Source organism: Sceloporus undulatus, chromosome 6 (genome assembly GCF_019175285.1).
Source record: "Sceloporus undulatus isolate JIND9_A2432 ecotype Alabama chromosome 6, SceUnd_v1.1, whole genome shotgun sequence".
NCBI lineage: Eukaryota > Metazoa > Chordata > Lepidosauria > Squamata > Phrynosomatidae > Sceloporus > Sceloporus undulatus.
The window spans coordinates 153,960,971-153,974,926 of NC_056527.1; the positions used below are offsets into that span (position 1 = coordinate 153,960,971).

General features: G+C 45.1%; 1 protein-coding gene across 7 annotated transcripts in view; it reads right to left on the reverse strand.

Annotated features, from left to right (window-relative positions):
- Nucleotides 1-2,036: 2,036 nt before the first annotated feature.
- Nucleotides 2,037-13,956, reverse strand: part of RPP25 (ribonuclease P and MRP subunit p25) — a 50,035-nt gene continuing 38,115 nt past the window's right edge. For 3 of the 7 annotated variants that reach the window (XM_042477420.1, XM_042477419.1, XM_042477417.1), the window contains exon 4: nt 2,037-3,432. In XM_042477420.1, the coding sequence (XP_042333354.1) occupies nt 2,340-3,125 (786 nt within the window). In that variant the 5' untranslated portion in view covers nt 3,126-3,432 and the 3' untranslated portion in view covers nt 2,037-2,339. Of the gene's footprint in view, nt 3,433-3,797; nt 4,101-4,177; nt 4,455-13,956 lie in introns of those variants that run through there. The other 4 variants (XM_042477424.1, XM_042477418.1, XM_042477423.1 and 1 more) reach the window with 4 other exon arrangements.

A 13,956-nucleotide genomic window follows, 5' to 3' on the forward strand; every position in this document is an offset into this window, starting at 1 on the left:
TAATAATAATAATAATAATAATAATAATAATAATAATAATAATAATAATATTTTCCCACCTCAATTGTAAAACTACCATCCAAAGGAAATCAGGCTGACTCCATTCCTAATGAACTTCCAGCAGGCAGCCAAATCTATATTATTTCATGCGGCCTTTGGTCTTTGAAACTGGATTTAAAACTGGCCTCAACATTTGGTTTGGGGAAATTTGGCTTTTAAAACTAGATTTAAAAAAAAAAAACCAACAGCTTTCAATCAGTTTTTAAAGCATATTTTTATCTTTGTTTTTAAAGCATATTTTTTTATCTCTTGTCTGTTGTGCATCCCTTTGAATGCTCTGGTAGGCAGGAAAGTACTATAGAAATACTCACATTAAACAACAAATATGAAAACAACACGCCTGTCCCATTGAGAATCTCAGAGCAATTCAGAAAACGTAATTAAGAAATAAGAGGTACCCTGCCAGATCAGATCAAAAGTCCATCTAGGCTGCATCCACACTGAAGAAATAATCCAGTATGATACTGCTTTAACTGCCATGGCTCAATGTTATGTTTCACAAAATGACAATGCCCAGAATTCCATAGCATTGAGCCACGGAAGTTAAAGAGGTGTCAAACTGGATTATTTCTGCAGTGCGGATGCAACCCTAGTCCTGTTTGTTTTGCACTATCAAGTGCTCAGGTGTTCCCTCAAAGCCCATATGCAGTGTATAGTATTATGATACCAACCTCTCTCTGCTGTTTTCTCCTAGAAACTGGTTTTACTGCTATACTGCCTCCAAACATAGAGGTTTCCTCTAGCTGTGCCCTTGATTCAGTTCTGTGAGCATCTCAAAAATCCCCTTTAAAGCCATCTAAACAAGAGGCACTGGAGTTCACCCATCAGCTCTGCAGCCAGATGAAATTGTGTAGTTGCCCTTGTTACTTTTGTATACCTCACACTCACTGCTTTGAATGACCTAACCATGAATTTTATGGTGACGGGAAAGGGAGCAAACACTCTGTCTCCTCTTCTCCACAGCATGCATAGTAATAAACCCTCTGTAATGTTCCCCCTTTAGCCATCTCCACAGACAACAAAATGTAGAAACTCTTACAATATACTTTCTGGGTTAAGAATCTGCAAGGTGAAGCCGGTAGCCTTTCCACATTCTATATTCCAGCTTACACCTGGTTTCTTTTTAGAAAGCTAACTCAAGGAGGGAAAAGGCTTTTACGTTGCACCCCCTTATACCAGGAGTTGGTAAAATGATGCCCTGGGTGCACATGGATGCTTTTCTGGCCCTAGGCATCTCCAGAGTCCCCAGATTTACCTTTTTTCCCCCCTAGATAAGAAAGAGGACACATTGTTGTTTCCCTTTGCAATAGGTTGCTGGGTCTCCCTGTACCCTTAAACATTTAAAAATACTAATTTTTGAGATCCAGAAATGGACTTCTAGTCAGTTTGTTGTTCTTTAAAAAAAATCAGTAGTCTATGCAGGCTTTTGGAGGTTCCCAGGGCATAAAAGTAGCTCCCAAACCTGCTACCATGGTCCATACCTGGTCTAGGCTGAAATGGATTATCACCCCCAAAAAGCTGACACCTTGATATATTGTTTAAGGTACTCTAGGACTTGGCTATTTTTTCTGCAACAGCCTTGAATAGCTGCCCATCTGGAAATTGTCTGTTGAGCCAGAGATACCCTTCGGGGACTTTCCCTCCCACCTCCAAGTTAACAGCAAACATGTTTCTCTTTTATAGGGACGCAGAACCAATAGCCACATGGGCTGCTACCAATGGCTCTTCAGCATGCTTCTTTTCCTGCCCCATTTTAACTCCCCTCTCCCTTGCAGCCACAATCCATCCCAGGCTGCATCCATACTGCAGAAATAACGCAGTTTGACCTCACTTTAATCCCCCATGGCTCAATGCAATGGAAAGATGGGAAACTGCAGTTTTGTGAGACTGTAGCCTTCTCTGTCAAATCCCATAACACTGAGTCAGGGCAATTAAAGTGCTGCGAAACTGCAGATGCAGCCTCAGTTGACCCTCTTTCACCTGTTGGGGTTGTGCAGCTGAGTTTCCTGCTCCACAAAGCTACCTGTCAAGCAGACAGAAACTGGGAATAGATGGGGTGTCTTCCAAGCTAAGTTTTCCTTTGCACAGGCAAAAGGAACTACACCACACAAGGCCATTCATGACAAAAGCAGGAACAGGCTGCATCCAGACCCTTTTATTGGACTGCAAAACAGCTACACATCTAGAGTGCCTTCCTGGTATCGGTGTGTATTTGTGCATATAATTCGTCATCCCTGTATAGGTAACATATGGCTTGGGGTTTCTCAGATTAATATGGGTCAGGAGGGGGGCATTGTCAGCATCCATAACCCACCTTGGTCCCCAAGTCCTCCTGGATCTCCTGTACCTTGGTCTTCTCTATGGGCCATAGTTTGTTCCCCTGCTCCCCGCTTGCTCCCCTGGTCCTCTCCTTGGGTCACAGTGAACCTTCTCTTGATTCCCTTTGCACACATATCTCTAGATCCATCTTCACTGTTGCCACCTTCATTGGCCCACAACCCCTCTGGAGGTTCAGGGGGTTGGTAGCCCATCTGGTTGGGATCCAGTGGGTCTTTGGAAAGGAGGATGCAGATGGAGGGCACGTTTTTGTGGACAGTGAGGTGCTCTGCTTGGCCCTCAGGCCGAGGGTCCTTGTTCTCCCAGACTTCCAGCAGGGTCTTGTATTGCACCTTGGTGACCTGGTGGAGACCACCAAGTTTCCTCTTCATGATCTCCACGCAGGTGATGGTCTTGGTGACCGCCCGGCCACAGCCACTGAAGACAATCTGCCGGGTCTCGTCCAGCGCCATCCTGCCCATGGCGAAGCCCATCAGGTTGCGGATCTTGCTACCCTCCTTCACCTTCATCTCCACCACATCTGAGGGCAAGCCTGAGAAGGGCAGTGAGCTCTCCTCTTCCGACGTCTTGACCTTCTGGAAGTTTTCCATCCTGGACTGAGTGATGGCGGTGGCAGTGGTAGGTGCCCTGGGCATGCTTGTATTGGACTCTGCTCCTCTGGAAGTCCTCTCGTGAGGTGGTATGGTGAGGGATAAGGGTCCCATCACTTCTGAGTTTCCTGGGTGCATTCTGGAGATTCTGGAGAAGGACAGAGTTCAAATCCACGTTGGGTGCATCTTGGAGACCCTGAAGGAGAAGGACAGAGTTCAACTCCAGACTGGATGCATCCTGGAGAAGGAAAAGGATGGTGTTTAGATATGGGCTGGGTGCATCCTGCAGACCTTGGAGGAAAAGGACAGGGTTCACATCCAAGCTGGTTGCATCCTAGAGACCTTAAAAGAGAAGGACAGGGTTCAAATCCAGGCTGGATGCATCCTGGAGATCTTGGAGGAGAAGGACAGAATTCAAATCCAAATTGGATGCATCTTGGAGACCCTGAAGGAGAAAAGTTCAAATCAAGGGTGGCAGCATCCTGGAGACCCTGGAGGAGGACAGGCTTCAAAACAAAGCTGGGCACATCCTAGAGACCCTGAAGGAGAAGGGCAGAGTTCAAATGAAGGCTGGGTGCATGCTGGAGACCCTGAAGGAGGAGGACAGAGTTCAAATCTAGGCTAGCTACATCCTGAAGACCCTAAAGGAGAAGGATAGAGTTCAAATTTAGGCTGGCTGTATTCTGGAGACCCCAAAGGAGAAGGATAGAGTTCAAATCCTGGCTGGGTGCCACCTGGAGACCTTCAAGGAGAGGGACAAGAGTTCCAATCCTGGCTAGTGCCCCCCCGCCCCCTCCTCAAAGGACTCACCCAGCAGCAGACAAGTCCCCTAAAGGACAGGAGATGTTGGCATCTTCCCTCTTCAGCTCCGGACTGGTTTGCCTGGCTGCTCTTCTTCTGGGCTTCATGCTGGACTCCTCTAAAAGACCTAAAGCCTTTGGCAGGGGAGGGAACAGAGGAGGGAGGTCACTCTGCTTGGCCAGTCCTCCCTGCTCTTGTCCTTCTCTTTCCAGTAGCTCCAGTGAGCATCCCAGGATCCAGACTTTCCTTTTGCATCTTCTCTTGCTCAGTCCGGGGAGGAAAGAAGAAATGAAGAGGAAGAGAGAGAGAGAGAGAGAGAGAAAGAAAGGGGGGGGGGATGTTCTTCTGCAATTTTGCAGAAATCTGCATCGGATGCCCTAAAAGCCAACCTGGCTCCTTCTTTCTCTGGGTGCCTTGCTGTGGGTGGTTTTCTGTTTCACAGGCAGAAGATGCTCTGCTTAGTCCCGGCTCAAGGACGTGCGTCTTCAACTCGGAATCGCTCGTGTCAGCAAAGTGCAAGCAGCTGTTACAGCGGAGGCTGGCAGTGCCTCCTCTCTCCTGGGGCTTGGGAGGCAGATCCCCCCCAAGGGAGGTGGAGGAGGGTTGCAAGGGATGTGGTCCCCAGGAGGGGGGCCTGGGGTGGGACCTGGGGGGCCAAAGCCTGGAGTTCCCCCCAGGAGAAGAAAAGGGGATCTTGCCTCCTCTTTCAGCATTTCTACCAAAGGGTGCAGTTGTAATGTAAAACTAATGCACTTTGACACTGCTTTGAGTGCTCTGGCTCCATGCTGGGGGGGGGGGGGGGGTGGTCCTGGGATTTGCAGAATGCAAAGAGTCTGGAGACTCTAATCTGGCTGGAGACCAAAGGGATCTTGCTGCAGTTTTGAAAGTTGCCATCCAGGGCGTCCCTAGACTAGTTGAGCCTCCTTCTTCAGAGGCATTTTTGGGATTTGTGTGTAAAGAGATCTTCTCCCCCCCCCTCCTTTTAGACTAACTGAAATAAAGAAGTTGGCAACGTGGGCTTTTGTAGGTGTCCATCCATTTCCTCAGATATTTTTGAAACCATGGAATCATAGAGTTGGAAGAGACCCCAAGGGACTTCCAGTCCAACTCCCTTGCCATGCAGGAACTCACAATCAAAAGACTTGGGGATTTGTAGTCGGACAAGACCATAGCAATAGCACTTACGTTTCTCATAAAATCCTAGAGTTGAGAGAGACCCCAAAGGCTATCCAGTCCGACCCCATTCTGTCATGCAGGAATGTTTAAACAGCCTCTGTTTAAAGACCTTCAAAGAAGGAGACTCCACTACACTCTGAGGGAGTGTGTTCTACTGTCGAACAGCCCTTTCTGTCAGAAAGTTCCTCCTAATGTTGAGCTGGAATCTCTTTTCCTGCAGCTTGGATCCATTGTTCCTGGTCCTGTTCTCTGGAGCAGGAGAAAACAAGCTTGCTCACTTCTCAATATGACATCCCTTCAAATATTTAAATAGGGCTATCATATCACCTCTTAACCTTCTCTTCTTCAGGCTAAACACCCCCAGCTCCCAAAGTCGCTTCTGATAAGCCATGGTTTCCAGGCCCTTCACCATTTTGGTGGCCCTCCTTTGGACATGCTCCAATTTGCCAACATCCTTTTTGAATTGTGGTGCCCAGAACTGGACACAATATTCTAGGTGAGGCCTGACCATGGCAGAATAGAGTGGCACTATTATGTCTCTTGATCTAGACACTATGCTTCTGTTGATGCAGCCTAAAATAGCATTCTATATTGCTTTATTAGTGCCAAGCACTCTCTAAGCATAGTTTTATGGATTTTTCAGGCTATGTGGCCATGTTCTCAAAGAATTTATTCCTGACGTTTCACTGGTATCTATGGCTGGCATCTTCAGAGAATGCTGGCATGGAAGTGAGTGGGGTACATACCTATTATGTAGCCCTATGTTGGGAGGAGTGATTTCCATGTTAATCTCTGTATTGTTTTATGTTGAATGGCAAGGCCTCAGGGTGCGAGGATATGGCACAGGGAAGCTATTGAAATCCACAAACACCTGGACAACTTCAACAGGAAAGAGGAAACAAAATTTGGCTACAAGCCCTGAAAAGCATCAAAATTAAGACCCAGCAAAATGCAAATGAAAACCACCTAGGATCAAGGGTTTTCCCAGCAGACAATAGATCTCTAATTAAACAGACACAAATCATCCTTGCTCTTCTCTCCCTCAGGAGTCACAGAAATGGGAGATGGAAAGAAGAAAGGGCCTTTCAGTAGCCACTAGGACCAAGGTATGATGGAGCTGTTCCTGGCTGCTCTTCTCTCCCTCACTGGTCACAACAATTGAAGTTGGAAAGAAAAAAGGGACTCTTACTAGTCACTGGTACCTAGGCACAATGGAGCTGGAGCTGTGCTTGGCTGCTCTTCTCTGCCTCTGAGGCCACAGCAATGGAAGATGGTAAGAAGGAAGGGCCTCTCAGTAGCCACCAGGACCAAGGTATGATGGAACTGTGCCTGGCTGCTCTTCTGTCCCTTAGAGGTCACAACAATGGAAGGCAGAAAGAAGGAAAGGACTTTCAGTAGCCACTAGGATCAATGTACAGTGAGCCTGAGTCATACACGGGCTCATTATAGCCAGCTTTCAGCTTACGCTGAAGCTGCCTGGCAATAGAAACAATGAAGCGTGTGCGAGGCATGCACACAACATGCACACCCAGTCTATCCAATGGGACTTGAGCATACATGCTTTTTGGTTTACGCAAGATGTCCGAAACAGATCCTCGCATAAAGTGAGAGCCGACCGTATTATGGAGCTGTTCCTGGCTGCTCTTTTCTTCCTCAGAGGTCATAGCCGTGGAAGATGGAAAGAAGAAAGGGCCTCTCAGTAGCCACTAGGACCAAGGTATGATGGAGCTGTTCCTGGCTGCTCTTCTCTCCTTCATTGGTCACAACAATGGAAGTTGGAAAGAAAGTAGGGAGTCTCAGTAGCTATTAGGAGCAAGGTATGATAGAACCATGATGCCTGGCTGCTCATCTCTCCCTCACTTGTCACAGCAATGGAAGTTTGAAAGAAAGAAGGGACTCTTACTAGTTGCTGGGACCAAGGCACAATGGAGCTGTGCCTGGCTGCTCTTCTCTCCCTCAGAGGCCACATTACCAGTTTGCATGAGTTCATTTCCTATCTCCACTTAAAATAATATTGGGCAGCAAACATCCTTGCAGGTTTTTGTGGCGAGGTGGAAGGAACCGTCCCCCTGTGCGAATCCTCTCTGTGCTGCATCAGGCAGTGAGCATCCTTGCCCAGTATCCCCCTCCCGCCCCCACTCTTTGGAGAGCTGATTCTCTTGCCTGATGCAGATAAAACTTCCTGATTGTTTTGCAGCACTGCAGGCTGATAAGAAAGAACTGAAAAATGGACAAACTGTTGTGTTGGGCATTGATTCACAATTGAAATCGCAGCCACATTAGGCTCATGGATTGTTTTTATGCCTGTGGTTAAGACAGGAGATCTTTCCCATCTCTGTTCATGAGGAACCTGGGTGGAATTGGAGGCTTTTCCAAATTAGGTTCCTGCCAGTAATGGCCCTTTAGCAGAGACATTGCAGCCTTTTAGGGTAAGGGTTAAGTCCAGGAAACCACCAAATGCTAGTATCATAAAGAAGAGAGATGACCATATTTGGCTTTATTACACTACACTCTTATACAGTAATACTATATTCCACTTTAAAGGTCGTGGCAACCTGTGGAATTCTGGGGCAGAGAGACATAAAGAGACATAGAGGAGCTCTCTGGCTGAGAGTTGTAGTCTCCTCCCTGAACTGCAAATTCCAGGATTCCATAGGATATTGCCATGGCAGTTAAAATGGAACCATAGCATTATAACAGTGTGATGGTAGCTTAGATGAAACTCAAGAGACTGGATTGGACCCCAAGAAAGGCTGGATTTAGTTCCAAGGCTTGACTTTTCTCACTCTTAAGACAGGCCTTTTACAAATCATACAAATATGATTTATTCAGCCTTGTTGGTTTATTACAGAATATTTTAGAGTAGTCCTTCTTGGGCTTTCTGATGTGGAGAACTGGCCATTTCTTTCCCCTTTACCATATTAGTGACCATTGGCTACAATTCTCCACACACTGGTAGTCTATGGATCCTGGACTGGCACTGGTCCACAGATCCTCACTTCAAGTAACACTTATTTAGCTGATGGGGTCCAGAAAACCAATGCACCCATAGTATGTGGGAGAAACAGACTCTTAAACAAACTATCCCAGACTATCCCATGGTTTTTGGCTTTGCAGACAATGGGATAGACTGTTGTAGACTAAGGCTGCATCAGCATTGGAGAAATAATGCAGTTTGATTTCACTTTAACTGCCATGGCTCAATGCTATGGAATCCCGGGATTTGTAGTTTGTTGTGGCACCAGAACACTCTGACAGAGAAGGCTAAGTGTCTTGAAAACTACAATTATAGTGGAGCCTCACTTTATGCAGGGGATCAGTCCCAGACCCCTTGGCGTAAGGCGAATTCTGCCTATGCTGGAGCCCCATTATACTGAATGGGGCTGGTGCACGCGGTGGTGCGGTGCACGTGCACAGCAGCCGTGTGTGTCATTCAAACTATTACAGCGCGGCTTCCGTGTAAACTGGAAGCTGTGTATGGCATGCCCATGTAAGGAGCAGGCACGCTGTACCAGAATTCCATACAGGGACATAGCTAGGATTTTGGGAAGGGAGGTTGGGTGCGGTGGCACAGCAGCATTCACAAGCCACAGGCACGCGCACCATTCATTATATTAACAGAAGGGGGAGTCCAGGCCCCACGGACACCCCCCCCCCCTTTCTTGGCTATTTTATTTTATTGCTATTGTTTAATTCATTGCCATGTTACATTTGTTTTTTAATTCATGTTTATTGTTATTGCCTTGTATTATCTCCTCTGTTGTAAGCCACCCGGATTCTCAGACTATGTGTAGAAGGTATATATGAAACATAATTGCATTTTGTGTTTAGACTCTATCAATATATCTCAATATGTGCATATATGCAAATACAGGTATTCCAAAATAAAAGAAATTTGAAAAAAATCCAAAATCCAAAACACTTCTGGTCCCAAGCATTTTGGATAAGGAGACTCAACTTATATTAACTCATTTGTATTCCACTAAATGCAAAATATTGATTTCATGTAATTTGTTGTTGTTGTTGTTGTTGTTGTGTGCCTTCAAGCCATTTCCGACTTATGGTGGCCCTATCATGGGGTTTTCTTGAAATATTTGTTCAGATTTTTTTGCCTTTCCTTAGCTGTATGCTTTTCTGTAAAATTAAATATGTTGTGCACATTCATAAATTATATGATGCACACTTGCCTGTCTCACTGAAAGCCCCACACCCAAAAATATGGGGCATTTTGGCATCTTGTTCAATTTATAGAAACGGAAATGCTTTCCAGCCCTCAAACAGAGAACTTCTGTTACAAGGAATAAGTTTTCCAGCCATCAGATAAGAGACATCCTTTATAATAAAGGACACCTGGCAACTCTAACTCAGCAGCCTTTCAAACAGAGTGATGACTCCAGAAAGAAGGACTCTCTTCAATAGTAGGTCACATCAAGGCTGGCCTAAGTTATTTCACTGCCTGAGGCAGAAGGGCAAAGGATGCCAGTCTCCCTCTGCCAAATCAAGTCAAGATGCCCGATATTCCATGCCAGCCGTATTATTTTCAACACATGACGGGGACAATAATTCCAAAAGCACCCCTCCTCTTCTTTGCATTCAAAATGTGAAAACAGAAAAGGACTGAGCTCAAAATTTGCTGCCCTTTCATGAAAACCAGAACCCTTTCCTTGAGATGAAAATCTTGGTTTGCCTAAAGGTGGACTTAGGAATCCAGGAGCCAGCTTTCAGTCCCAAGACATTCCGGGGCTTGCAAAAACTACCTGAAGTACAAATACTTTCTTCCTCCCTGAATTAGAAGTGGCCTTAAGTCAACCAGTGGTTTTTAAAAACAAGGTGTTTATGATTTCTATTTATTTACAGGTACAGCTCATTTGAGGCCTAAATACCCCAAAGGCACCAAATCTCTTGTCTGATCTTGGTTAGTACTTGAATAGAGGGCTGCTGACAAATACCATAATTGTTGTAGGTCATGTTTCAGAGGAAGGAACTGGCAAAACCACCCTGAGTATTTCCACAGGGCATTGGGAGCAAAAAATATTTGTGGATGTGGTAGTGGTCTGTGGTGGTCCTTCAAGGTCTTCTGTGGAGAGTAATGTGGCTTTCTAGCATCCCACAGTTGCCTACTCTTACTCTAAACAGAGGTGCTGGGTAAAGTTGGTACAGTTCCAACTCCAACTCAAAAAGCTTGTGGTTGCCTTGGGTCGTGTGTGTGTGTGTACCAGGAGAACTTCACTGCACTACTGTCTGACTGGCATCCATTACCCTCCCAAACCTCTATATGAGTACATTAGTAGAGTTTAAAATACTCCCAAAGACTCCAGATCCTGTCTTATCTTGGAAGGTAAGCAGGGTCAGCCTTGGTAAGTACTTGGATGCAGACTGCCAATGAATCCCAAGTGATGTGGGCTATATTTAAGAGGAATGATGCAGGATGTTCAGCTAAAGCAGGCCTGCACAATATATGCCCCGGGGCCCGCATGTGGCCCACCAAATGATTTTTGGGGGCACGCAAGGATGTGGAACAATTTCAAGGCTCCTCCACCGCTAACCTTTCTTCCAAGGTGAGGACTGGCTGGAGGAGGAGGAGGAGGAGGAAGGGTGAACGCTCACCCCTGAAGGCTACTGGGCTTTCTCCCAAAGAGAAGGCCAAGTGGTGGAGAAGGAAGAGGGGCAAATGCTCTCCCTGAAGGCTTTGCCACTGCTGGGCTTTACTCCAAGGAGAAGGCTGGGCAGTGGAGAAGGAATAAGGGTGAGCACTTGCCCTGCAAGACTCCTCCACTACTCAGTTTTCTCCCAAGGAGAGGCAGAGAACAGAAATACTATTATTAATTAAAAATAATGATTTAATTATCAATTAATTAAAATCTATACATGGCCCAAAGAAGTTTTACTTATTTTAATTTTGGCCCCTACCTACTGCCAAGTTGTGCAGATCTGAGCAAGAGCATCCCCAGCAGATAGCTGTTCCGCCTCTATTTGAAGATGTCCAGAGAAAGAGATCCCACCACTTCTCTAGGCAATTGGTTCCATTGCCAGTTGCTGATGCTCTTACTGTCCAAAATCTGCTTCTAATGTTTAATCAAAATCTACCCTCCTGCAACTTAGAACCATTAGACCTGCACCCTCCTCTCTGGGACAGCCCTTGAGGTATTGAGCCTTCCTGACAGTAAGGGCTGTTCGACAGTGGAACAAACTCCCCCGGAGTGTAGTGGAGTCTCCTTCCTTGGAGGTCTTCAAGCAGAGGCTGGATGGCCATCTGTCAGGAATGCTTTGATTGTGATTTCCTGCATGGCAGGGGGTTGGACTGGATGGCCCTTGGGGTCTCTTCCAACTCTACGATTCTATGATTCTATGATTTAAAGAATACAATCGTACCACCCCTCAGTATTCTCTTGACCAGGACAAGAAGGGACTGTTTGGGTGTTTTTAAAAAATCCTTTGTAAACTGAGCTATGCCTGTATTAATTAATTAATTTTATTATTATTATTATTTGTATTCCACTTTTTCACAAAGGAATCAAAGCAGATTCCAACAGTAGAAATAAAACATCAAACAATTAAAATTACAATTTAAAAACCCCAACCCTCCCTCCAATCATAAAAACAGTGATCAACCCATAAAAAGAGATTAAACATCAAAAAATTTATAACTGTCCAATATTAATTAATATTTCTGTCCCACCCTCTGTTGTGAAATCTCAGCAACGTATACGGTTAAAACAATACAGGTTGAGCTTCCCTTAGCCATAATTCCAAAAATCCAAAATATTCCAAAATCCAAAACGTCTTTTTTGGGCCACCGAGAATGTCATCGGGGAAACTGGTTAGGGTAAGGATCTTTGCCACATGAGGCAGGACTTTGCAGACATGCCCCTGTTTTCATCTGGGGTTGCTATTACAGAGGACATCAGTTTTTGCAATTCCTGTCTCAAGATGCACCAAGATTCCAGAAATGCATGAAAGAATGAAAGAGCCGTGTGGATCGCTTCAGGCAAAAGCTTGCTGTGTGTTTGGCTGGGAACATCACCCTGCGTTTTGCCCAGCACAGGGACTGGGAGCCAAAAACTCGCTTCAGACTGGATTATCCCCATGGCTCATTCTCGTATGTGATAATATGGTTCAGTAGGCCGGTGCTTTTCACTGGGAGACTCAAAAGCTTGGCTTTGGTTTGGAATTAGTATGGAAATTGTTTGTGCTCCAATGAGATAATTATATTCCTCCCATCTGTCTTTTTTTGTTTTTTGTTTTTAGAACAATTGTTGGTGGATTTTTTTTAGTAACCAGATGCTTAGTAGTACTTCAATCCAGGAAAGCGACAGCCTCCAGCGTGCGAGTGGCTTGTGGCCCACATGTGGTCCCAAGGACCATTTTTGCAGCGTTCCTTTCCACCCACTGAAACAGAAGCATCAAACCCCAAAATGATATTTTAGCTTGTCTTAATAAAAGCACAGTTTCAAAATCTAGAGAAGTAATATTCTCACTATATTCTGGTCAGGCCTTATCTGGGGTCCTGTGTTCAGTTCTGGGTGTCTCATTTTGAGAAGGATATCAACATGTTGGGACAGGTTCAGAGAAGGGCAACAAAGATGGTAAGAGGTATGGAGAACAAAACATATGCAGAGAGGTTGAAGAAGCTGGGCATGTTCAGCCTGGTGAAGAGAAGACATGAATGACACAATTGCATTCTTTAAACATCTCAAGGGCTGTCACAGATAGTCGGACCAGATCTAATATGAAGTTGAGGGATTTCATGGATGGCATCCATAGTTTTTTTGTGGGTCTTTTGGGCTATGAGACCAAGTTCTAGAAGAGTTTATTCCTGAAGTTTCACCAGCAGCTGTGGCTGGCATCTTCAGATGCCACAGATGCTGGCGAAACATCAGGAATAAACTCTTCTGGATGACAGCCTCATAGCCCGAAAACCCCACAAAAAACCAGGTCTAATAGTTTGAAGTTACAGGAGGGTAGATTTCGACTGAACACTATAAGGAACTTCTTGATGGTAAGTGATGTTTGGAAATAGAATCAATTGCCTAGAAAGATTCTAGGGTTTCTTTCTCTGGACATCTTCCAAAAGGAGGCTGGACTGCAAGTCAGCTGTGGGTTGTTGGTTGTTGTTGTGTGCCTTCAAGTCATTTCCAACTGATGGTGATCCTAAGGTGAAGCTATTACAAGGTTTTCTTGGCAAGTTTCTTCAGAGGGGGTTTGCCATGGCTATCCTCTGAGGCTGAGAGAGTGTGACTTGCCCATGGTAGGTTTTTGTGCTCGAGCAGGGAATCGAACCCTGATCCCCAGAGTCATACTCCAATGCTCAAATCATTACACCCATATCCAGTTTGGAACTCAGGGAGGCACATAACAGTCAAAAGAGACATCGCTTTAAAAAAAATTACCAAACACAAAAGTTAAAATTATAATAAAACTATTGATAAAATTAAAACATGTTTTAAAAAGTATGAAAAACAACAAATATGCAGAATACAGATAGACAGTACAGGGCAATTCTGCAAGGTAACCTCAAATCAAAATGAAAAGGAAGAGAGGACAGAGTGAACCCCAAACTGGATGCCATTTAATTGATTAAAATGCTTCAAATCATGTGCCCCAGTAATCTTGAGTTGGACCCCATGGTCTGTGGGGCTCCTTCTAACTCTATGATTTTAGGACATGTGCACATACATGACTAGAATAGATGCTGCAAACCGAAAATCTGCCCACATCTGGTCCAATGAATTCAGCTCCATGGTCTTATGGGTTGCTTTGTGCCTTCTGCTTTGATACATTTGCTTGCAGATCGGATAGCATAGCGTGGCTCAGCTTCTTTGGCAGCCAGGCTGGGATGGATTAAGTTTATTCATGGCAAAGTGCTCCCTTTCTTAAAGATGCTTCTTCAGGCTAGAAAGAACAGGGGGACAAAATTGCTAGGGAGCTGGCAAGGCATTCAGAAGATGTATCGGTGCAGAACGAAGGCCTGACAAATAAGCCTTTATATATA